The sequence below is a fragment of the Equus przewalskii genome, chromosome 26, assembly GCF_037783145.1.
Source record: "Equus przewalskii isolate Varuska chromosome 26, EquPr2, whole genome shotgun sequence".
NCBI classification, from domain to species: Eukaryota; Metazoa; Chordata; class Mammalia; order Perissodactyla; family Equidae; genus Equus; species Equus przewalskii.
In genome coordinates this window covers 3,585,901-3,612,407 of record NC_091856.1, presented here as the reverse complement: position 1 = coordinate 3,612,407, position 26,507 = coordinate 3,585,901, and the positions used below count along the sequence as shown (strand labels likewise).

The 26,507-nt window shown below is 38.3% G+C and overlaps 1 protein-coding gene across 1 annotated transcript in view; it reads left to right on the top strand.

Annotated features, from left to right (window-relative positions):
* LOC139079652 (maternal embryonic leucine zipper kinase-like) overlaps positions 1-25,923 on the top strand; it is a 64,698-nt gene extending 38,775 nt beyond the window's left edge. The window contains exons 3-6 of the mRNA XM_070595824.1: positions 4,945-5,041; positions 6,047-6,215; positions 9,831-9,934; positions 12,377-25,923. Coding sequence (XP_070451925.1) covers positions 4,980-5,041; positions 6,047-6,215; positions 9,831-9,934; positions 12,377-12,554 — 513 coding nt within the window. The 5' untranslated portion in view covers positions 4,945-4,979 and the 3' untranslated portion in view covers positions 12,555-25,923. The remainder of the gene's footprint in view (positions 1-4,944; positions 5,042-6,046; positions 6,216-9,830; positions 9,935-12,376) is intronic.
* The last annotated feature ends 584 nt before the right edge of the window (positions 25,924-26,507 follow it).

The window sequence follows — 26,507 nt, the reverse complement described above, 5'->3', positions numbered from 1 at the left end:
CGTGATGTATGATCTTTTTTAAATGAAAAACAATTTTTGAGACAATTATAGATTCATATGTAATTGTGAGATATGGTACTGAGAGATCCATTTGCCCTTTACCCAGTTTCTCCCAAAGGTAACATCTTGAAAATTATAATGCAATGTTATAACCAGGATATTGACATTGATATGGTCATGATACATAACATTTCCCTCACAAGGATCCCTCATGTTGCCCTTTTATAGCCATACTCACTTCCTTCTCACCCTCACCTCCTCCTTAATCCCTGGCAACCACTAATTGTTCTCTCTGTCAAATATTTCTCTACATTCATTTAGAACATCATCAGATAGTGTTATAATTTTTCTTCAAATCCTCAACATAATTTAGAATACTCAAAAGGAGAAGGAAAGCCTATTGTATTTACCCTCATTTTTGCTCACTGAGTGATGTATGATCTTTTTAATGTATTGTTGTATTTGATTTGCTACTATTGTTAAAGATTTTTGCATTGATGTTCATCAGTGATATTGGCCTATAATTTTCTTTCTTTGTGTTGTCCTTGTCTGGTTTTGGTGTCAGGGTAATGTTGGCCTCATAGAATGAGTTAGGATGCTGGCCCTCCTCTTCAATTTTTTGGAAGAGTTTGAGAAGGATAGGTATTAAGTCTTCTTTGAATGTTTGGTAGAATTCACCAGGGAAGCCATCTGGTCCTGGACTTTTTCTTTTTCCAAAGATGTGCCCTGAGCTAACTTCTGTTGCCAATCTTCCACTTTTTCTTTTCCTATCCAAAGCCCCAGTGAATAGCTGTGTATTCTAGTTACTCTATGTGGGACCCCACCACAGCATGGCTTGATGAGTGGTGCACAGGTCTGCACCCAGAACCCGAACTGGCGGACCCCAGGCCACTAAACTGGAGCATGCGGACTTAACCACTCAGCCACGGGGCCAGCCCCTGAACTTTTATTTTTTGGGAGGTTTCTGATTACTGTTTTGATCTCCTTATGGATGATTGATCTGTTCAAATTCTCTATTTCTTTTTAGTTTTGTAAGGTTGTATGATTCTAAGAATGTATATATTTCTTCTAGATTATCAAATTTGTTGGCGTATAGCTTTTTGTAGTATTTGCTTATAATCTTTTGTATTTCTGAGGTGTCCATTGTAGTTTCTCCTCTTTCATTTCTCATTTTATTTATTTGAGCCTCTCTTTTTCCTTGGTAGGTCTAGCTGAAGGTTTGTCTGTTTTGTTTATCTTTTCAAAAAACCAGCTCTCAGTTTCATTGATTTTTTCTATTGTGTTTTTAGTCTTTATTTCATTTATTTCTGCTCTGATTTTCATTATTTCCTTCTTTCTGCTGACTTTGGGCTTTGTTCTTCCCTTTCTAGTTCTTTTGGTGCACTGTTAGATTGTTTATTTGAGATTTTTCTTCTTTATTGAGGTAGGCCTCTATTGTGATGAATTTCCCTCTTAGGGCAGCTTTTGCTGCATCCCATATGAGTTAGTATGGTATGTTTTCATTTTCACTTGTCTCCAGATACTTTTTGATTGCTCCTTTAATTTGAAGAAATTAAATGATCCATTGGTTATTCTGTAGCATGTTGTTTAGTCTCCACATCTTTGTCCCTTTCTCAGCTTTTTTCTTGTAATTTCTAGTTTCATAACATTATGGTTGGAAAAGATGCTTGATATTATTTCAGTCTTCTTAAATTTATTGAGGCTTGCCTTGTTTCCCAACATATGCTCTATCCTTGAGAATGTTCCATGTGTACCTGAGAAGAATGTGTAGTCTGCTGTTTTTGGATGGAGTGTTCTATGTATATCTATATAGATATAGATATTTTCTTCTGCCTTGCTGCCCTTATATATATAGATATAAGTCCATCTGGTCTAGTTTTTCATTCAGTTCCAGTTTTCTTGTTGACTTTCTGTCTGGATGATCTATTCACTGACGTGAGTGGAGTGCTGAGGTCCCATGTGGTTATTGTGTTGTTGTTAATGTCTTCTTTTAGGTTTGTTAGTAGTTGCTCTGTGAACTTTGGTGCTCCTGTGTTGGGTGCATAGATATTTATCAGTGTTATGTCTTCTTGGTGGAGTGTCTTTTGATCATTATATACTGCCCCTCTCTGTCTCTCATTACCTATTTTATCTTGAAGTCTACTTTGTCTTATAAGTATGGCAACATCAGCTTTCTTGTTTGCCATTAGCTTGGAATATTGTCTTCCATCCCTTCACTCTAAGCCTGTGTTTGTTGTTGGAGCTGACATGTGTTTCCTGGAGGCAGCATATTGTTGGGTCTTGTTTTTTAATCCATCCTGCCACTCTGTGTCTTTTGATTGGAGAATTCAATCCATTTACATTTAGAATGATTATTGATATATGATGGCTTACTACTGTCATTTTATCTCTCGTTTCCCAGTTCTTCGGTATTTCTTTTGTTTCTCGTCCCGTGTATTTCGGACTATCAATTCGGTTAGGTAGTTTTCCATTCTGGTTTTCTTAGTTTTCTCCTTATTTATTATTTGTGTCTCTGTTCTACTTATTTGTTTAGTGGTTACCATGAGGTTTGTATGAAAAATCTCATCGATGAGACAGTCCATTTTCTGATAAGCTCTTATTTCCTCAGACTAAGCCGATTCCATCCCTTTCCTCTTTGCTTCTGTTTTTCTCATCTTATTCCATCTTGTGTTGTGAATTTGTGGTTAAAATGACAAGGTTATATTTATTTTTGGTGTTTTCCTTCCCTTTATCTTTAATGTTATATTTGAGTGTTTGCTAACCTCTTCTGATGGATAGCTACAATTTTATGATTTTGTCTATCTGTTTATCTCCTTACTCAGGTCTTTGTAACCACTGTCTTCTTTTTTTTTCATGTATAGAGCCTTCTTGAGGATTTCTTATGGGGTGGGTCTTGTGGTGGTGAACTCCCTTAGCTTTCGTTTATCTGGGAAAGTTTTTATTTATCCATCTTATCTGAAGGATATTTTCACTGGATAGAGTATTCTTGGCTGAAAAGTTTTGTCTTTCAAACATTGAGTATATCATTCCACTCTCTCCTAGCCTGTAAGTTTATGCTGAGAAATCTGCTGAAAGCCTGATAGGGGTTCCTTTGTAAGTTATTTTCTTCTGCCTTACTGCCCTTAATATTTTTTCTTTGTAATTGACTTTTGCCAGGTTTAGTACTGTATGCCTTGCAGTAGGTCTCTTTACATTGATACAGTTAAGTGAAATATTGGCTTCTTTCACTTGTACTTCCAGCTCCTTCCCCAGGTTTGTGAAGTGTTCAGCTTTTATTTCTTTGAACAAGGTTTCTGCCCCATACTGCTTCTCTTCTCCCACTGGAATGCCTATAATCCTTATGTTGCATTTCCTAATTGAGTCGGATATTTCTCAATTTCTTCATTTCTTTTTAGCCTTAGTTCTCTCTCCTCCTCCACCGAAGCATTTCGATATTTCTGTCCTCAATATGGCTGATTTGTTCCTCCATAATATCAGCTCTATTGTTCAGGGAATCCATATTCTTTATCTCATCCATTGTGTTTTTCATTTCCAATATTCCTGATTGGTTCTTCTTTACAGTTTCAATCTCTTTTGTGAAGTAGCTCTTGAATTCATTGAACTGTCTATCTGCATTCTCTTGTAATTTGAGTTTTTTTACGATAACTATTTTTAAGTCTCTGTTGTTTATATTATAGATTTCTATGCTTTCAGGATTGATTTCTGGGTAGTTGTCATTTTCCTTGTGGTCACCTCTGTGTTGGCCTTACCCTGGCCTGTGAATTGGAGAGGGATGGTGTTCCCACTGAAGGCTTCTCCCTCCCGTCTTTCCTCTCAGAGCTGCACACAGTCCCTGAGTTGCTGCCCTTTGGGAGGAAGAGATTTCTCTTACTTCGTCCCTCTTCACGGGGGGGGGGGGGGGTCGAGGACCTCCACCTCCTGACGTGTGGCTGTGTGGGTCTCTCAAATGTCTTTATTGTTGTATGGATGTCTTCTGGTGGAATACGAATGTCCTTTTCATTGTATTTTAGAGGAGAGAGTTTACAGGGAGAGCTCACTCTGCCATGATGCTGACTCACTGTCTCTGTCGTTTTTGCAATAAGCATTAATTTCACTTTCTTGAATCCTGTACAGTTCAGTCAGTGACAGTTTTGTCAAAGAGTAACTATGGTAGCAGGTACTGTTAGTACACAAAAACCGTTTTCACAGCTATTATTGATTCATCTTATTTTCTTGTTCTTGTGGAACCAGTGAGAATAGTGCTGAGTAGTCATAAACAAAACCCTCCATCTCTTTTTAAAAACTTGATATCATATATTTATTATAGAGCAAATATTATTACAACTTTTAGACCATGAGCAAAAAGTTAAGTAATCAGTAGTAACCAGATTTACTGTTGCAGATTTGTCACACACTGTCTGGGATACAAATACCATACTAGAATAAGATACACAATTCTGGAGTAGGGAATATAAAATACCAAAGCTGACACCTCTTTAGTAACTGTTGTCAGGCTGTCTCAGGGGACCATTCTCTTTGCCTAACAAGAGTTGAATAGGGCTCTGAATTGAATTAACACCTCCCAATACTATATCAATTAAAGGCATAAATTGGGTCCTTGGATAAATACAGACTGACTTTTATTTATAGAAAAGAGAATCAGTAATCATGAAATCCGTATTTATATGATCTATTTAGATTGGTCATATAATATAATAAAGTCATAAGCATGGCCTCAATTTTGCAGTGGAGAAAAAGAAGAGCCACACATTGTAGCATAATGATTTTGTTTTCATTACAAACCACACGGAAATATTTCTTAAGAATTAGAGCCTTAATATCACTGGCCAAGTGATTATAATATTTCTGAGTCAATGAATGAGGTGATGACTGCATTGTTGATAGAAACTTTGAAACCATAGTGTGTCGGCTACATTTGGTTTGTGTTTGCTCCTTTCCTAATAGCTAGAAACCAATGCCTGAAGGAAACTCCGATTAAAATGCCAGTAAATTCAGTGGGAGCAGAGATGTCAATGACAGGTGTCATTAACCCTGAGTGGCGGTAAGTGTTCTGTTTTCAGACTCTGATCTTTAGCGTATGTTAACTAGATTTCCTTATTTCATACATGATAAACCTGATTAAGGGAAACCATCAAGTAGAATCTGTCAGAGACTGTAGGAATGTCTGTCTGTAGCCATTACTGGAGCTGAAGCCACTGCCTTCCTTATGGGGTAGAATTTAGAAACTCATCAGCAGTAGGATTGGCACCTTACCTTAAATAAAACAGGCTGGGAAGAAAGTGGTCCTTGCCCCAGCCACATGGTTCCCTCTCTAAGGCCCATCTTTCCTACGCTTCTGCCAGCAGAGTATAGACATCCACTAACAGCATCACTCACAGAGTAAAGATACTAAAGGGTGTTTCAAAGAAAACCCATTCCTCTTGTATAAGCAGTTCTGCTGCCTGGGTGACCCTTGTCTTTTACAGCAATTTTTTAAAGCAGGATCCGTTGTGAGGACAGTTGGGGGGAATTAGAATGGGAACTAGATATTAGATGATGCTATGGCATTGCTAATTTTCTTGATGTCTGAATGGTATTGTGGTTATGTGGGAAAACGTCCTTATTCATTGGCAGTGTATGCTGAAGTGTTTCAGAGTGAAGTATCATGACATCTTCAGAGGGGTTACTTTCAGATGGCTCAGCAAAGATGTCCATGTATTTACTGTATTTATTGTCTATATACGTGGAAAAAGCAAGTATGGCAAAATAGTAGCAACTGTTGAATCTAAGAGGATCTTTGAAAATGCATTGTATTACTCATTCAACTTTTCTGTATATTTGACATTAAAAAAAAAGGAGTGGAAAAGTAATTTTGCCAAGTGGCAGTTGCCTAGGGGAAGGGTGACGGCTGCTTTCCAGTGGGAGATGGCTTTCGTGCTCCCTGAGGCGGAGTGGGATGGTCTGGCCCTGGCAAACCTGAGTGAGGCTCACCTAATGCACGGCTTGTGAGGGCCCCAGCAGGCAGGAGGCCCAGCTCGACTCCCAGGCTTTCTGTGTTTTTTTGAAGGTGTCGCTCAGTGGAACTGGATCTCAACCAAGCACATATAGAGGAAATTCCCAAAAGAAAAGGAACGAAAGTGTTTCGGAGCCTTGAGAGGGGTTTGGATAAGGTTATCACTGTGCTCACCAGGAGCAAAAGGAGGGGCTCTGCCAAAGATTGGCCAAGAAGACTGAAGGTGAGTGGACTGGGGTTCTTTGCTATGGATTTCAGAAGCTGGCTGCTGACTGGGCCTCTTTTTTTCTTTTTTCTTTTTTTAAAGAAGAGTACTGAATGAATGAATTGATTAGTATTTTTTATTTACTTATTCATTCATTTGGTTAATACATACTTTTTGAGCACCTAAAATATGCATGTTACTATGCAGTGGGCTTTGAGAATGCAGAGGTAAGTTAGATACAGTCGCTCCTTTCAAGGAGCAAATAACTGTAACTCAGATATTCAAGTTGAGGTAGAGGGATTCATCACAGAGGCAACAGGGAGGTGGGGAAGCATGGGGCATATATGGGGAACTGAGAGCTGCCTTAAGGACAGGCACTTGAGCTCGGTCGTCATATCTCTGACACATAGAAGAGACCCTGACACATGGATACCCTTGTGAGCCCTCACAAAATGTTTCAGTGTTTGGGAAGTTCATTTGAACTTGGAGTGTGGTGTATGTGAAGAGAATGGTGAGCAGCAGACTGGGCAGATAGGCTGGGAGATCCTCACAGGCCTGGCTAAGAGGTTTGGACCTTATCTGATAGATCTATACAATGCTTCAAAAGGTTTGATGTGTCAGTCGTGTGGGCAATGTATTTGGTCAGGAAAAGAAGTTATCAGTAGAAATGAAATACTTCTTACTCTCTTGGATTCTCTCTACACATTCATTTAATCATCTACTGAATGGCATTTTGCCGGAGGCGGGGGAGTTAACAGGTAAAAGGGTGAATAAGACATAGCCTGTGTCCTTGTCCTTGAGGAACTCAGAGTGGCAGTGAAAACAGGCAGGGATGTTGCTCCGATACCCGGGCTTCAGTGCTGTGATAAAACATGTTTCCAAACATGTGGGGCCCAGAGGAGGGAGGAGAAGATGGTAGTGTTCCCCATGATTTGGGACGGGGTCTGTAATTAGCTTTTGCACTGAGACACTCATTTTGAGCTAATCTGGCAGGTTTGGGGGAAGGGAAATGCTGGGCTGTTGGGTAGAAAAGTGCTTCAGGGGAGAGTGTTCTGAGATCCCGCCGTGTCCTGTTTTAAAGAAGGTAGGACTTACCCGTTAGAGACTGTTGCCCTGTTGGCTTATTAGACTGCCGAGTTTTATGTTGCATATAGGCAGTTTATTAGGCATATTTTACCCTTTTATTCTAAGATTTCTGTAGTCAGAGACAGTTGTGAAGTATTCTAAACCCTGTGATTGCAATTAAGAAAACTATAGTGCCATTTCCCTGAAAAATATTAAATAAAGAAAAGTTAAGGAAATTTGTCCAGTTATATACATTATTGAGAAGCCAAGCACTTATCAAATGCTGATGGATAATATTCTAAAAGTATTCACCTCTGTAAATTGTTTGGAACCTGACTGCGTTTTTCATTAGGAACTGCTGTAATGTCAGCTGGTGTTCTAGTACCCCCCCGTCCTTCTAGAATATAGGGAAAACCCGCAAGGTTGGGATAAGAAGACGTGGATTCTAGCCTCAGCTTCTCCTTGTGTAGCTTGGATATGTCATTTTATCCCTGACTTCCTCAGTTTTTTCATTTGTAAAAACTGGAGATAATGTCTACTCAGCAACTTGACAGAGCTTGCATGTATAAACAAGACAGTCTGTGTGCAGTGCTACGTTGCATATGAAATGCTTATTAAGATAAGCTGTTCCAAAGTCAGGTATCATTATTATTAATGTTGAGCGTTTCAACCCCAGTGTAGCAGAACCACAGTCCTAATGAGTACAAACCCAAGATCTGAAACTTGACCTAACTCTGGATCTTTAACCCTTTTTAATGCTTTAAGTTTCTGCAGTACTGTAGGACCTACTGTAGGAAATTAGCCTCATTTTTTCCACCTACTTCCTAAATTAAAAAATCATAAACTTACAAAAAGTTAAAAGGATGATACAAAGAACACATTAGTTTTTTAAAATAGCAGAATCATATGTTAGGAAGCAATCTATAAAAATCTGAAATTTAAATAGATGAATTAGGATTAATTATTTTACAAAAGAATCATTAAAATTGTGATTTGAAAGTGTTCACTTTATTATTATTTTGACAGAGCCAATTTAGTTTGGTGAAAGAGCACTGGACTGGGACCCAAGACACAGATCCTGTCACAACTGTGCCACTTGTTTCTTTTATGACTTGAAACTGGGGTCCCCAAACCCCAGTCCCTTAACACTCACCTTCATGTCAGCTTAGAAGTTTAGAGATATAATTGGCATACGATAAACTGCATGTATTAGAAATGTGCAGTTCATATCCTTTGGCATTATATAGATACCTGTGAAACCATCACCACTGTCAAGATGACCAGCTTTTTTAAAACTTGGATTTATTTAAAAGGAAACTATATACCTTTAGTTTTTGCTGATTTTATCTCTCTAAATCAGATTGAAACAAATACATAAATATAAAAATAAAAACATTTATCCAGGTACCACCTAAAGTTATCTTGTATGTCTTGAGTGATAGTTTATATCACACTTCGGGAAACCCCTCCTTAAGAAATATATATTTCGTCTTTGGGCCACAGGTTGTTAATTTGAAAAGTAAGGTAGTTGAATATTTTCCAACCCCAGCATTTTTGTTATTTATAAAAGGAACTCAAATCTGAAAGACTGAGAAAGTAGATTTTTTTTTTGACAGTGAAAGTACCACCAGGAAGATAGGGAATTTTGTCTGTCTCCAGGACGAAAACAATGCCTGGCACCCAGTACACATTCAATAAATAGTAGTTGAATGAATGATGGATGGATACTGATTAGGAATGTAATTGTTTCTGAGAATTATGCTCTCAGTCAATGAGGAAAAAAATAGCTTGACATTACTTTTTTAAAGGAATACTTGTTATGCTCATTTTCTGATAGACTTGTCATAGAATCAGCTCCTGGAATGCTATAATATTCTTAAAATAGTCAAGAAAGAATTAAGGAAAGATAGCCAACTACATACAAGCCAAAGTTTCTAGGGCATTTGTCTCATCCTCCCAGTTTGCCTTTCAGGACTGTTAACCTCTCTATGGTATATAGGAAGGGAGCAGCAGGTAAAGCTCAAACAGATAACGTTTAATATTTATTTCTTTAAAAAGATTGGTGGGAGAGGAAGATGAAAGTGTAAAAAGGATGATATGGATGTAGTTACTAATAAACATGATTTCTCCAGACTTTCTCAGTGCCATCTTATTCCAGCTCACCAAGAGTTAGCTGTCGATTCAGCATTTTTCTTGAAATATTTTCTTTTGAGAGGGTACCATACTGAGGAGTTTTGGGTCTCTAAATCAGGCAGGATGGTCTCTGGGTTGATGTAAAGATTTACTTCTCATTTTCTTTTTCTTTTTTTTTTTATTTCAAAGATTGGCACCTGGGCTAACAACTGTTGCCAATCTTTTTTTTTATGCTTTATCTCCCAAACCCCCTCTGTACACAGTTGTATATCTTAGTTGCAGGTCCTTCTAGTCGTGCAATGTGGGACGCCGCCTCAACGTGGCCTGACCAGCAGTGCCATGTCCGCGCCCAGGATCCGAACCCTGGGCCACGGGAGCGGAGCGTGTGAACGTAACCACTCGGCCACGGAGCCAGCCCCTCTTTTTCTTTTGAAGCTGCACTATAATGTGACTACAACCAGATTAGCAAACCCAGATCAACTCTTGAATGAAATAATGTCTGTTCTTCCAAAGCAGCACGTTGACTTTGTACAGAAGGGGTAAGCAGCACACTCACCAGGCCGTTGCAGTTATTATTTGATATCTTTTCAGCTTTGAGAGAACTTAGGTTGATTCACCTCTCCCCTTTTGAAAAAACCTATTTCTTCCACCTTATTCCAAAAAGCTTTTATGGTTGAATCATTGTCCATGATTTTTTGTCTTGCGTTTTTGTATGAGCCATAGAAGTTTAAGTGGTCATATTGTCACTACTTTCAAAGAAAATATGAACTTCTTCCAGTTTTTTTACATCCTCTATTCTCCTTTGAAGTTCTGCTTTATAATAGTATTTCTAAATTATAATCTAGATTTGTGAGACACTGCTAACAAATCAAGGATTTATGTAAATGCCTTCTCTGTATGACTTGCTATTTTACAGAACCAGATTTTCAGTACTTTAGGGAGATATTTCCCCTTAAACTCTTTCCTACTCTGCAGTGAACTGCCATCGAAGCCTCTTTGGTTTGACCTCATGATCTGAATAGCCAGACCTCTGCTGGTTACCTAAGATGTTTGTATTTCTAAGCACTTCCACTCAGTTATGTGTTTTAAAATTTCACTATTTTATATATATTCATTATTATATATTATATAAAAGCAGCCAAGAAGAGCCACTAATAGATTTGACAAAAATATTTAAATAGAGTAGTCAATATAGAGTAACATTTTAAGAAACAATCTTTGGCAAAAGTAACTTTCATTTTCACTGTCTGTAAACGTTGGCAAGCCTTCCTTACATGAACCCTGGCTTGCTTCTTTGGACATCGTTAGGACACATGAAACTCACTCCCACCTGTTCTTCATGCTTGGGTTTATCCACAGTTCCAGAACCTCTAACCAAATCTACATCAGAGAGTTTTCGATCATCTTTCCTTCAGCCGTATGATCTCTGTCAGATCACTGACTGGCTGTTAATCAGTAGTTTGTTCTTCTAACTTCCTGATCAACCGGAAGGTCTCTGCCTTGATCCTTTTTTTAAAAATCTTCTCTGTTTTCACCTTTTTGTGACAAAGCAGAATAACAAAAGCTAAATTTTTCAGTGGCATGATGTTATTAATCTCAGTTATATTCCATTATTATCTTTTTCCTTATGTTTTATCTTCCATCTATTTAAATTGCTCCATGCTTCATCTTCCTGTCAGGAACCTTAACTACAGGATACTCCTTTTAGCATTTCTGATATTGACTGCTTATTTTTAAGAGATCCATCCCCAAAACATATGATTAAGTTAGCGAGAAAAAGAATGATATTTTGGGGCTGGCCCGTGGCCAGGTGGTTAAGTTCGTGTGCTCCGCTTCAGTAGCCCGGGGTTTCATCGGTTTGGATCCTGGGTGCAGACGTGGCACCGCTCATCAAGCCACGCTGAGCTGGTGTCCCACATAACACAGTCAGAAGGACCTACAACTAGAATATACAACTATGTTCTGGGGGAGCTTTGGGGAGAAGAAGAAGGGGGAAAGAAAAGATTGGCAACAGATGTTAGCTCAGATGCCAATCTTAAAAAATTTTTTTAATTTAAAAAAAAAGAATGATATTTTGTGAAACCGTCTAACGCATAACAGATACAAGTAATTTCTTTACACTTCTGTGGGATAGTGCCTAATCATGTGCCCATATTTAGGAACTGAAATTTTAAATTGATCCTGTTGTTTATTGTTTCTGTTTATTGTTTATTGAAGATTTGTACGACAAACTACAATATAATGTAAACTAATTAAAAATTGACATGAATTCAATTTATGCAACTTTTCAGAAACATACCTCTTTCTTAAGATGTGTCTTCATTTAGACTGGGCCTTTCCATTACAAGAATGGTTTTTTTGCCAGTTCTGATTATATATGCCATGCATTTCAACCATGGGAATGGACTATCTCGAGCTTTCTTTTTAACTCTGCTATAAAGTGCTGTAACAATCATAACCTCTTATTAGTGTTAGAAAAACCTCAAAACACATGTCCTTCTGACAGGTTGGTGGCTTCAGTTTTATTTATGTGAAAGAAAAAAATTTCTAATGAGGTGCGTGCAAAAAAATATTCTTAATCTTCCCTGCACTTTCCTTTGTTGTGAACATTATGGAAATGGTCTGATGTTCACAGATTGCACTGTTGAAAGAGTTGCATAAAGGATGCCAGATTTCTTGAGCATGAATGGCATGTATAACTGTGAAAGAAGGGCTTTTCTTTGGAACAAGGGAGAATTCTAGTAAAGCCTTTTCATCTTTATTCTTTCTTAAGATCTTAGTTCAGCTTCTAGGAAAACACCAGTCATACTCCATCACTAAGACATAGCTAGGTCATTCGGAAACTGTAAGCAGTAGTATACCAATTGCTTAATGTGAAATAATGGTTCATTTTCTCCCTGGCCTCCTAGAGGCTTAGAAATCTCTTGTATTATTCAGAATATTCATAGTTCTCCTACTAACTGGCTTCTTGTTTTTTACAGCTACACACTGAAGTGTCAAACACAGTCAGATTTTGGCAAAGTGACAATGCAGTTTGAACTAGAACTGTGCCAACTTCAAAAACCCGATGTGGTGAGTATCAGGAGGCAGCGGCTTAAGGGTGATGCCTGGGTTTACAAGAGACTAGTGGAAGACATCTTATCTAGCTGCAAAGTATGACTGACGGATAGTTCCCATCCTGCCGGATGAGTGTGGGTATGATACAGCCTACATGGAGACCGGTGTGATGGGTTTTTGAGTTTTCAAGTCCATTCGAACTACAAACTCATTTTTAAAGAGCTATCTTAAAGACCAGTATCTTTTTGTTTTTAAACAAAATATATTATTTTGTGGATGAATCTAAGGCAAGCCCATCTGTCATTATCTGTTACTTTTTTAATCATGTGGCTTTGTGTATTAATAACTGTTGACTTGCCTAGATTCACTTCCATATCTGAATGTACGCTCTTAACTATGTCTCCTTTTAATGTGTAATTTCTTTCTGAAATAAAACCATCTGCGAATATAACAGGCTTCTCTCCTTTGTATTTGATTTTGATCCAAATAAAACCTCAAATGGCTTCCTGACTATTATGTAGAGACTATTTGGAGTATGTTTTATCTGTTATCAAACATGCCTTGGACAGAAAAACAGATAAGAATTCATTTGCATAATTTTTTCCTATCTCTGATTTAAGTAGGATTTATTGAGATCATTAACTAAGTCACAGCTGTGGTTACCAGATTTAAACAACACATTTAGTATGTTGAGTAAAAGAGTATAGACTCCAGTAAGTGTGTTTGGTCAACAATAAGTATCTGAACTATGAACCCCCATGAAATGTTCTTTTATGTAATTTTCCTTAAGTCTCATTGTTGGCTCCAAATTTGTATTTTTTATTTCATTTTATTGATCACTAAATGTCAGCAATCAAGTTATATTTTGTATGAGTTTTACCAATTAAACTAGTTGGAGGAAAAATAACACTATTTCTAACTGGTAGTGAGGGAGTGTTTTGTCATTCATTTAGTCAGTAAACATTTAGTAAGTGCTAGGTCCTGGGGCTGAAGATGATACTGTCGCATAAGCTCAAGGAGTTCAGAGTCTGTTAGTGGGGGCAAATGCATAAATCCCCTATAGAGGGGATGATCAACTTTGGAGGAGTAAGGGATGATTTCTTGGAGGAAACAGTATTTGATCTTGAAGGATATATAGGAGTTCAACAGAAAGAGAGGAGGGAGTATGAATTCTTGACAGAATAGTTTGTACAAAGACATGGGATTGTAAAGTGGCATGCTGTGCTTAGGGTGGAGTCAGGAGGTATGGTGCAAGGGGGAAATAGCAGATGAGGGTGAAAGTTTAGCTGGAAATAAATGATGAAAGAACTCGAAGGATCTCGAATGCTCCACTAAAGTGTTTTGGCAAAGAAGCTGTCAAAGTGTTTTACATTTTTTGGTAACAGTTTTTGTTTGTTTGTTTGTGCTGTCGAGTTGTGTACCCTGTGTACAGTTGCGACCCTGTGTACAGCAGAGCAGAACCACACCTGGTCTTTTTGTGCCATCCTCTCACCTTCTAGCACTATATCAGACAATGCTTTGTTGCTGTTCATAGAGTTTTCATGGCCAATTTTTTTGGAAGTGGGGTGGTCAGGTTCTTCTTCCTAGTCTGTCTTAGTCTGGAAGCTCCACTGAAACCTGTCCACCATGATGACCCTGCTGGTATTTGAAATCCTGGTGGCATCACTTTCAGCATCACAGCAACTACACAGCCGCCACAATATGACAACCAACAGACGAGTGGTGTGGTTCCCTGAGCAGGAAACGAACCTGGGCCATGGCAGTGAGACTGCCAAATCTTAACCGCTAGTCCATTGGGGTTACACATGACTTGGTAAGTGAGGGCATTTAGGAGGCAGAGAGAGAGGAGATTCACAAAGAATATTCATAGTTTGGAAAACCATGAACAGGAATAGCCACAACAGGCAAAGCCAGTTGAGTGGGAGGGCCAGGAGAGGAGACAAATGTGGAGTTTGGTGCTGACATACTGAGCACGAGGGACCTGTGGCATGTTCAGGAGACGTTCAACAGGATACTGGAGATCCAGGTCTGAAGTTCAGGAGAGAGGAGGTTCTAATCCCAGCAATGGTGGGCAAAGGGTTTAGGGCAAACTCTTCTGCTGAAAGCAACCAGAAGAGCTGGGGAAAAGGTTCAGAACACCTCTTTGAAGGCATCAGAGGACTACCAAAGCAGTGAGGAACTGGGGGCCCAAGTTCTAGGAGAGGAGGGAAGCCAAGGAAAGTGAACCTCACACTTGGAGCCAGCTTCCTCTCAAGGGGATTGTTAGTTCTGAAAGCAGAGGCCGAGAAGCTGAGTAGAGCTTCCGTGAACAGGGATGGGGAGATCAACACGTGAGGGTCTGCCAAGAGGGAGGGGCCCTGATAAATGTACCAGGCTTTTTGTTGGGACCCTGTGGGCTACACACTAGGAATAAAGGTGAAAGTAGACTAAAGACCAGCTTTGCATCATATCAATCCTTGGTTGAATTAAAGTGATCCAGGCTTTCTGGGGCCCTTAGCCTAGAGCAGCCCAAGACAAGCAAAAGTGAATTCTCTGTGATGGAAAAAATTCCATCCAAAAATAACTAAGCACATAAAGACGCATGCTCAGAGACATTTTCAGGGACAGACAACAGAAATCCCAGGGGATTCACATAATGGAGTTATCAGACCAGATTTAAAATAGCTATGACTAAGGAGTTCAAAGAATGGAAAGAAAATATTGAGAATTTGAGCAATTTGAAAATCTGAGAACTCAAAATTACAGTATCTGGTATTAAGAATTCAGTGGATAAATTTAATAGTGGGTTAGACATAGCTGAAAAGAGAATTAGTGAGCCATAAGATAGAGCAGAAAAATATTGAGGCTGAAACACAGAATCAAAAGGATGAAAAACACAGAAAAGAACATAGAAAAACATGAAATATGAGGAACAGGTTTTATAAAGATTTAATTTTAGCTATAAGGTCAGGAGAGAATGGAGCATTGTTAGGAAAGAAGATGGTTAAGAATTTCCCAAAATTGATGAAGAAAATCAAGACACAGATTCAAGAATCACCATTAACTCGAAGGAAGATAAAAATACCCTCCCTAAACAAATTTTTTAAAAATCTACAGGCCTCTTGTGCATTTTAAATTGACATCTAAATTTTTTCATAATAAATTGATTAGTTGCAAGGGATGTAATTTCTAATATATTGTAAATATTGATTCTTTTAATTGTTCCATTGCTCTTTTCAATGTATCCAATGGCATCTAGACAGCATGGTGATTTGATACCATCATCCATTAAAAAAAATACATGACAAAGCTTTTCATTAAGAAATTTCAGATTCTTGGGAGGGGGGCGGAGCAAAATGGCGGGGTGAGCTGACCCGGGATTCTCTCCCCTCCAAAATACAACAAAAGATTGGAAGAACTGACTTTCAGAGAATAAACATAATGCCAGCTCGTTAGAGACCTACAATACCAAGAAGGCGGAGATCATAAACCTTGCTTACACCCTCGGAGGCACTGGAACGGTAGGAGAGAACATCGCTCCCTCCCCTAGTCTGCGATCGCTGCGGCGCGGGTCGGGAAGGAGCGGGGGAGGGGCCGCGCGATCGGGGGATCATCCAGGACTCCTGCCGCTGATTCAGTGGAGACCCGCTGACGGGGGGGGGGGGGGAAGCTTCCGTCCGCGGTGACCCTATAAATTAAGGGCCTTGGGAGACCAGAGAACAGAACTGATCTGAACCCAGACCGGTGCGTGTGAGTAACAGCCCCTCCCCCCTAACAAAGCCAGTGGGCGCAGCCATCTTGCCCCGAAGGCGGAGAGCTAACACGCCGCTCTCGACCCCCATCTAGTGGCGACAGGCTGTAACTGCAACTGAATTCTACCACCATGAGAAAAAACCGCTCCTCTACCATCCAGCAATTTATAAAAGCCCAAGACCAGAAGGAAAACAATAAAAACACAGAATTAAGTCCTGAGGACTTGGAATTAGGTAAACTAAGTGATAATGAATTCAGGGCAGCTATAATCAAAAAACTCAATGAGGTAGAGAGAAAGATAGAGAAACAAGCCGAGTTCTGGAGTTACTTCACAAAAGAGATTGAAATCATAAAGAAAAATCAAACAGAATTACTTGAGATGAAAAACACAATGGACCAGATAAAACAGAGTACGGATTCCCTGAATGCCCGTGTAGAAAACCTAGAGGAGCAAATCAGCATAATCGAGGACAGACAGGCTGAATGGCGCCAGACAGAGGAAGAAAGAGAACTAAGAATTAAAAAAAATGAGGAAAATCTCCGAGAGATAATGGATTCAATGAGGAGTAAGAACATAAGGATCATAGGAATTCCTGAGAATATGGAAAAGGAAAATGGAGCAGAAAGTGTGCTTAATGAAATTATTGAAGAGAATTTCCCAAATCTAGTGATCAACGGAGAAATGTGTGTAGAGGAGGGTTTTAGATCTCCTAGATTTGTCAATGTAAAAAGACCCACTGCACGGCACATAATAGTAAAGTTGGCAAATAGGAATGATAAGGAAAGAATACTCAGGGAAGTAAGAAAAAAAAAGAGAATAACCTATAAAGGAGCCCCTATCAGACTGTCAGCAGATTTCTCTACAGAAACCCTACAAGCTAGGAGAGAATGGAGTGATATATTCAAAGCTTTAAAGGATAAAAACCTTCAGGCAAGAATACTCTATCCAGCAAGAATTTCCTTCAGATATGAGGGAGAAATTAAATCTTTTCCAGACAAACAAAAGTTAAGGGAATTTGTAACTAAGAGCCCTCCATTACAAGAAATCCTCAAGAAGGCTCTCATACTTGAAAAAAGAAAAAAGGGAGAAAGGGGACACAAGCCACAGACTAGGGAGACCGATGGATAGAACCAGAACAGGATAGCAAATATTCAACTATAGCATTAGGGTAAAAATAAGGAAACTACCAAAACAAGGACGATCTTAGCACTCTAACTACAAATTAATAAGACGAGTTGGAATAAAAAATGAAACTAATTATTTAGGAGGGGAAGAGCAAAGGGTCTAAATCAGTATTGGTCGAGTAAGTAAGAGACCACCAGAGAATAGACTATATTATACACAAGATTCTAAATACAAACTTCAAGGTAGACACTAAAATAAAGTACAGAACAGAGTCACAAATCATAGATAAGGAAAAATCTAAGAAACCCAGCATAAGAAATTGCAGTATTAAATGGGTAGTCTAAAGCAAACAGGAAAAGAAACACAGGAAAAGAAGATAATGAGTGACAGATTGACAGCATTAAGTCCACAGGCATCAATAATCACTCTCAATGTGAACGGATTGAACTCGCCAATAAAAAGACACAGAGTGGCAAAATGGATTAAAGAACAAGATCCAACAATTTGTTGCCTCCAGGAAACACACCTCAGCCCCAAGGACAAACACAGACTCAGGGTCAAGGGGTGGAGGACAATACTTCAAGCAAATAGCAAGGAAAAAAAGGCAGGTGTTGCAATTTTCATATCAGACCAAGTGGATTTCAAAATAAGACAGATAAAGAGAGACACAGAGGGACAATATATAATGATCAAAGGGACACTTCATCAAGAAGAAATAACGCTTATAAATATCTATGCACCCAAAACAGGAGCACCAAGATTCATAAAGCAACTATTAACAGACCTGAAGGAAGATGTTAAAAACAACACAATAATAGTAGGGGACCTCAACACCCCACTCACATCAATGGACAGATCATCCAGACAGAAAATCAACAAGGAAATAGTGGAGCTGAATGAAAAACCAAAACAATTGGACTTAATAGACATATATAGATCACTCCACCCTGAAGGAGGTGAATACACATTCTTCTCAAGTGCACATGGAACATTCTCTAGGATAGACCATATGTTGGGAAACAAGGCAAGCCTCTACAAATTTAAAAAAATTGAAATAATAACAAGCATCTTCTCAGATCATAGTGCTATAAGGCTAGAAATTAATTACAAGAAAAAAGCTGAGAAAGGCACAAAGATGTGGAGACTAAACAACACACTACTGAACAAGCAAATGGATCATTGAAGAAATTAAAGAAGAAATAAAAATACCTGGAAACAAATGAAAATGATAGCATGCCATACCAACTCATATGGGATACAGCAAAAGCTGTATTAAGAGGAAAATTCATCGCAATACAGGCACATCTTAACAAACAAGAAAAATCCCAAATAAGCAACCTTAAAGCACACCTAACTGAACTAGAGAAAAAAGAACAAATGAAGCCCAAAGTAAGCAGGAGAGAAATAATAAAAATCAGAGCAGAAATAAATACTATTGAAATGAAAAAGGCAGTAGAAAGGATCAATGAGACAAAGAGCTGGTTTTTTGAGAAGATAAATAAAATTGACAAACCACTAGCCAGACTTACAAAGAAAAAAAGGGAGAAAACTCAAATAAACAAAATCAGAAATGAAAGAGGAGAAATAACAACAGACTCTGCAGAAATACAACAGATTATAAGAGAATACTACAAAAAACTATATGCCAACAGAATGGATAACCTAGAGGAAATGGATAAATTCCTGGACTCCTACAATCTCCCAAAGCTCACTCAAGAAGAGGCAGACAATTTGAACAGACCAATCACAAGGAAAGAGATTGAAACAGCAATCAAAAGCATCCCAAAGAATAAAACCCCAGGACCAGATGGCTTTCCTGGGGAATTCTACCAAACTTTCAGAGGATTTAATACCTATCCTTTTCAAGCTATTCCAAAAAATTAGGGAAGATGGAACACTTCCTAACACATTCTATGAGGCCAACATCACGCTGATACCAAAACCTGACAAGGACACCACGAAAAAAGACAACTACAGGCCAATATCACTGATGAACATACATGCAAAAATTCTAAACAAAATTTTGGCAACCAGAATTCAGCAATTCATCAAAAGAATCATACATCAGGATCAGGTGGGATTCATACCAGGGACACAAGGATGGTTCAACATCCGCAAATCAATCAACGTGATACACCACATCAACAAACTGAGGAATAAAAACCACATGATCATCTCAATAGATGCAGAGAAGGCATTTGACAAGATCCAACAGCCATTTATGATAAAAACTCTGAACAAAATGGGCATAGAAGGAAACTACCTCAACATAATAAAGGCCATATACGACAAACCCATAGCCAACATCATACTCAATGGGCAAAAACTGAACCCCATCCCCCTGAAAACAGGAACAAGACAAGGATGCCCTCTATCACCACTCTTATTTAACATAGTACTGGAGGTCCTGGCCAGAGCAATCAGGCAAGAAAAAGGAATAAAATGAATCCAAATAGGGAAGGAAGAAGTGAAACTCTCGCTGTTTGCAGACGACATGATCTTATATATAGAACACCCCAAAGAATCCATTGGAAAACTGTTAGAAGTAATCAACAACTACAGCAAAGTTGCAGGGCATAAAATCAATCTGCATAAATCAGTAGCATTTCCATACTCCAGTAATGAACCAACAGAAAAAGAACTCAAGAATACAATACCATTCACAATCGCAACAAAAAGAATAAAATACCTTGGGGTAAATTTAACTAAGGAAGTGAAGGACTTACATAATGAAAATTACAAGGCCTTTCTGAGAGAATTGGATGACGACATAAGGAGATGGAAAGACATTCCATGTAGATGGATTGGAAGAATAAACATAGTTAAAATGTCCATTCTACCTAAAGCAATCTACAGATTCAACGCCATCCCAATCAGAATCCCAATGACATTCTTTACAGAATTAGAACAAAGAATCCTAAAATTCATATGGAGCAACAAAAGACCCCGAATTGCTAAAGCAATCCTGAGAAAAAAGAACAAAACGGGAGGCATCACAATCCCTGACTTCAAAACATACTACAAAGCTACAGTAATCAAAACAGCATGGTACTGGTACAAAAACAGGTGCACAGATCAATGGAACAAAATTGAAAGCCCAGAAATAAAACCACACATCTATGGACAGCTTATCTTTGACAAAGGAGCTAAGGGCATACAATGGAGAAAAGAAAGTCTTTTCAACAAATGGTGCTGGGAAAACTGGAAAGCCACATGTAAAAGAATGAAAATTGACCATTCTTTTTCACCATTCACCAAAATAAACTCAAAATGGATTAAAGACCTAAAGGTGAGACCTGAAACCATAAGGCTTCTGGAAGAAAACGCAGGCAGTACACTCTTTGACATCAGTATTAAAAGGATCTTTTCGGACACCATGCCTTCTCAGAGAAGGGAAACAATAGAAAGAATAAACAAATGGGACTTCATCAGATTAAAGAGCTTTTTCAAGGCAAATGAAAACAGGATTGAAACAAAAACACAACCCACTAACTGGGAAAAAATATTTGCAAGTCATATATCTGACAAAGGCTTAATATCCTTAATATATAAAGAACTCTCACAACTCAATCACAAAACATCAAACAACCCAATCAAAAAATGGGCTGGAGACATGAACAGACGTTTCTCCAAAGAAGATATAATGATGGCCAATAGGCACATGAAAAGATGCCCATCATCGCTGATCATCAGGGAAATGCAAATCAAAACTACACTAAGATATCACCTTACACCCGTTAGAATGACAAAAATATCTAAAACTAATAGCAACAAATGTTGGAGAGGTTGCGGAGAAAAAGGAACCCTCATACACTGCTGGTGGGAATGCAAACTGGTGCAGCCACTATGGAAAACAGTATGGAGATTCCTCAAAAAACTAAAAATAGAACTAACATACGATCCAGCCATCCCACTACTGGGTATTTATCCAAAGAGCCTGAAGTCAGCAATCCCAAAAGTCCTGTGCACCCCAATGTTTATTGCAGCACTGTTTACAATAGCCAAGACGTGGAAGCAACCTAAGTGCCCATCAACAGATGAATGGATAAAGAAGATGTGGTACATATATACAATGGAATACTACTCAGCTGCAAAACAGAACAAAATCATTCTATTTGCAATAACATGGATGGACCTTGAGAGAATTATGTTAAGTGAAATAAGCCAGCAAGAGAAAGATAATCTGTGTATGACTCCACTCATATGAGGAATTTAAAACTATGGACCAGGAACAGTTTAGTGGATACCAGGGGAAAGGTGGGGTGGGGGGTGGGCACAAAGGGTGAAGTGGTGCACCTACAACATGACTGACAAACATTAATGTACAATTGAAATTTCACAAGATTGTAACCTATCAATATCTCAATAAAAAAAAAAACTATAAAAAAAAAAAAAGAAATTTCAGATTCTTACTTTTGCTCCATGAGCAAATACTACCATTCCGGCACTTGTTTCTAAGTTCTATCATATTAGAATTTTTTGTGTTGACTTTTATTCATCAACTTAACAGACTTCTTTGTAACATAATCTTTGTACATAATCTTCTATGTAATATAAATATCACTGACTTTTAAAAAAAATCCCAAGACCATAGGCTCTGAATGTTAAAATTTTTTTTTTAAAGATTTTATTTTTTTCCTTTTTCTCCCCAAATCCCCCCAATACATAGTTGTATATTCTTAGTTGTGGGTCCTTCTAGTTGTGGCATGTGGGACGCTGCCTCAGTGTGGCTGAATGAGTGGTGCCATGTCTGCGCCCAGGATTCGAACCAACAAAACACTGGGCCACCTGCAGCGGAGCGCAAGAACTTAACCACTCGGCCACGGAGCCGGCCCCTCTGAATGTTAAAATTTTGTTTCAGACTGACATTATAGTAAGTACTAGTAGTATACATTTAATTAAAGCAACAAAATATGCCGGAAAATTTCATAGTTATTCAATATAAAAAGTATAATTTTATTAGAAATTCCTGCCTTAAAGAGGTAGATGAGCTTGTGTTATCTATTGCTGTGTAATAAATTATTATAGAACATAGCACCTTAACATAAACATTGATTATTTCACACAGTTTCTGAGGGTCAGGAATCTGGGAGGGCTTCACTGGCTGGTTCTGACCCAGGATCTCCCATGAGGCTGCAGTCATGCTATTGACAGGGGGCAACAGCTTTCTCAAGCCACTGAAAGCTTGATGGGGCAGCGTAATCCACTGTCAAGGTCGCTCACGTGGCTGCTGGCAGGAGGCCTCAGTTCCTTGCCACATGGGCCTCTCCAAAAGGTTGCTCAAGACATAGAAGTCATCATCCTCCGGAGTGAGTAATCCAAGAAAGAAAGGATGACCAAGACACTGGCATGGTATCTTTTTAATAACTTTATTGAGACATAATTCACATACGATGCAATTTACCCATTTAAAGTATACAGTTCAATGGGTTTTAGTATAGTCACAGAGTTGTGCATCTATCACCACTATCAGTTTTAGAACATTTTCATCATTACTCCCAAAAAGAAATTTTGCTCATTTAGTCAACACTCAGGCTTCTCAATTCTCCCACCTCCAGGCAGCCACTAATTTCGTACTTTATAGATTTGCCTATTGGGAAATCATTTCATAAAAATAGAATTATACAATATGTGGTCCTTTGGGACTGGCTTCTTTCATTTAGCGTATTTTCAAGGTTCATCCATATTATACCATGTATCAGTACTTTATTGCTTTCTATGTCTGAATAATATTCCGCTGTATGGATATACCACTTTTATTTATCCATTTACCAGTTGATGGACATTTGGTTGTTTTCACTTTTTTTTTTTTTAACGATTAGTACCTGAGCTAACAACTGTTGCCAATCTCCTTTTTTTTTCTTCTCCCCAAAGTCCCCTGGTACACAGTTGTATATTCTAGTTGTGAATGCCTCTGGTTGTGCTATATGGGACGTGGCCTCAGCATGGCTTGATGAGCAGTGCCATGTCTGCGCCCAGGATCCGAACTAGCAAAACCCTGGGCCACCAAAGCAGAGTGTGTGAACTTAACCACTTGGCCAGGGGGGTGGCCTCACACTTTTTGACTATTATGTATAATATCTCTATAAACATTCATGTACACATTTTTGTGTGCACTTATGTTTTCATTTCTCGAGTATATACACCTAGGAATGAAATTAATGTATTTCATTGTATATATTCCCAGTATATATATTACTGGGTCACAGGGTAACTCTATGTTTAATCATTTGAGAAAGTGCCAGACTGTTTTCCAAAGTAGTTGCACCATTTTACATTCCCACCAACATTGAGGGCTCCAATTTTCCCACATCCTCACCAACACTTATTATCTCTTCTTTATTAGAGCCATCCTAGTGGGTGTAAAGTAGCATCTCATTGTGGTTTTGATTTGCATTTCACTCATGGCTACTGATACCAAGCATCTTTTCATTTACTCATTGGCCATGTATGTATCTTCTTTAAGAAATGTCTATTCAGATCCTTTGCCCACCTTTTAGCTGAGTATTTTTCCTTTTATTGTTGAATTGTAGGAGTTATTTATATATTCTGAGTTCCTTGTTAGAAATGTGCTTTCCAAATATTTTCTCAATTTGTGTCTTTTCACTTTCTTGATGTGTCCTCTAAGGCACAAAAGTTTTGAATTTTGATGATGGTCATTTATGTTTCTGGAGTAATATCTAAGAAACCATTGCATATCCAAAGTCATAAAGACTTATACCTATGTAAGACTGATAAAAGTTTTTAAAAATTCAAAATCAGAAATAAAAATGGGATCACTGAAGATTCTAAAGAAAATATGAAAGTCATAAGAGGATATATAAGCATTTATATGTTAACTTTGAAAATTTAAATGAAATACAGAAATTCTTAGAAAAATACAACTTAAAAATAATACAAGGAGAAATAGAATTGAATATTCCTATAACTAGTAAAAGTGATTTAATAAATTAAAAATCTTCCCACCAAAAAAACTACATTTGGCTTCATTAGTGAAAATTCCAGTCTCCAGGAATTCTTCCAGAGAATTTTTAAAAGGAGGATACATTCCTTAACTCATGGGAAGCATAGCCTTGATACAAAACCCAACAAAGACTGTAAGAATAAGGAAAATTACAGGCAAAGTCGTCATGAATATAGTTGAAAAAACTCTGATTGGGAGTAAGATGAAGTAAGCACATTCCTCCTGGTCTTTCCCACTGAATGCAGCTATTACACCTAGCCAGGAAGCAGGGAGCAGAAGCTATGGAGGACTCTGAACAGTAGACAGTGGCAGGAGAATTGGGGAGGAAGACCAAAATATGAAGTGCTGAACTGGCAATGAGTTCACCACTTTTTATCCTCTGGTCCTCCTGACACTTGGCCTCAGACATGGGTACAGCTATGAAACACATGGAAGAGTGGGCTAAGTAAAGCTCTAGCTTTCTGGCCGGGGAACCAAAAAGAGAATCCCCAGAGAACTGAATAGTACAAGGAAGATCACAGAGGGAGGAGCTTGGGAAAGTGACCCCTTGAAATTGTTTACACTCTCCTGGGCTCAGCCCTGAGCTGCACTTAGGTTGATCTGGTCTTAATCAGCATATAAAAGACTTGAAGAACTGGGTTTACCATCATCCAGGTCCCAGACTGGCCACTGGGTGGCACACACATGGGCAGATCCAAATACCACTGCAAAGCCTGAAAATTGAAATGAAATTCTTTTCTTCTTCTTCTTTCTTCTTCTTCCTCTCCTCCTCCTCCTCCCCCCTCCCCCTCTTCCTTCTTTTCTTCTTTCTTCTTCTTCTCCTCCTCCTCCCCCCCAAAGTCTCCCAGTACATAGTTATATATTCAAGTTGCGAGTGCCTCTGGTTGTACTGAAATGAAATCCTAACCACAGCCCACAAAAGGTTGGCTGGAACTTATGGCGTGAACCTAATTAGGTCAATTGCATACTAATACAAAAACATCAACATTCTTCATAGGATTTCAACAAGAGCCAGAGTCTCATAGCATAATATTCAAAATGTCTAAGACTCAATCTAGAATTACTTGGCATATGAAGAACTAGGAAAATCTCAACTCACAAATAAAAAGACAATCAACACATATCAATACAATGATAACTAAAATTTTGGAATTATCTGACAGAGAGTTTAAAGCAGCTATTATAAAAATGCTCTAACAAATAACTGTAAACACCCTTGGAACAAATGGAAAACTAGAAAGTTTCAGTAATTAAATAGAAAATATAAAGAATAACAAAATGGAAATGTTAGAACTGGAAAATTAAAAAAAAACAGAAATTAAAAACTCACTGGATAGACCCCAAAGCAGAATGGAGATGACAGAGGTAAGAGTCAGTGAACATAAAGATTGATTAGTAGAAATTAGTATCAACAAAAGTGAGGAAAATAAAATGAAAAGAGCCCCAGGGAAATGTGGAACAATAAAAAAAGTCCAACATTTGTTCCGTCGGACTTCCAGAAAGAGAGGAGAAAGACTGCAGAGCTGGAAAAACATGTGAAGTAATAACAGCTAAAAACTTCCCAAATTTGCCAAAAGACATAAATCTACAGATTCAAAAACCTGAGTGAACCCCAAACAAAATAAAGGCAAAGAAATTTATACCCACATGCATCATAATAAAACTGTTGAAAACTAAAGGATATTAAAAGATCTGCAAAACTGCCAGACAAAAATAACGTATTACTGACAGAGAAACAATGATCTGAATGATTGCTGAATTACCTCAGAAACCATGAAGGTCAGAAGGGGGTGGTGGCACAACATTTTTAAGGTTGCTGAAAAAAAAGAACTATTGAGCCAGAATTTTATATCCCATGAAATAACCTCCAGTAATGAAGATGAAATAGAGACATTCTCAGAAGAAGGAAAAGTAAGAGAATTCAGGGCCAGCCAACGTGCTCTAAGAGAATTGCTAAAGGAAGTTTTTCAGAGGGGAGGGAAATTACACCAAAAGCACACCTGGAACATCAGGAATGAAAGAAGAGCAACAGAAATGACAAACATCTCGGTAAATATAATAGACTTTATTTTTTTTTCTCTTAAGATATGCTTGATGTTTGAAGGCAAAAAACAAACAAAAAAAACCTTAACAGTGTCTGCTAGGATTTTCTGTGTAGGTGTAACATATAAGCCAACTATCAAATAAAGGGGGAGGGTATAGGGACTGAGATGGCAGTAAGGTTTTTATAGTC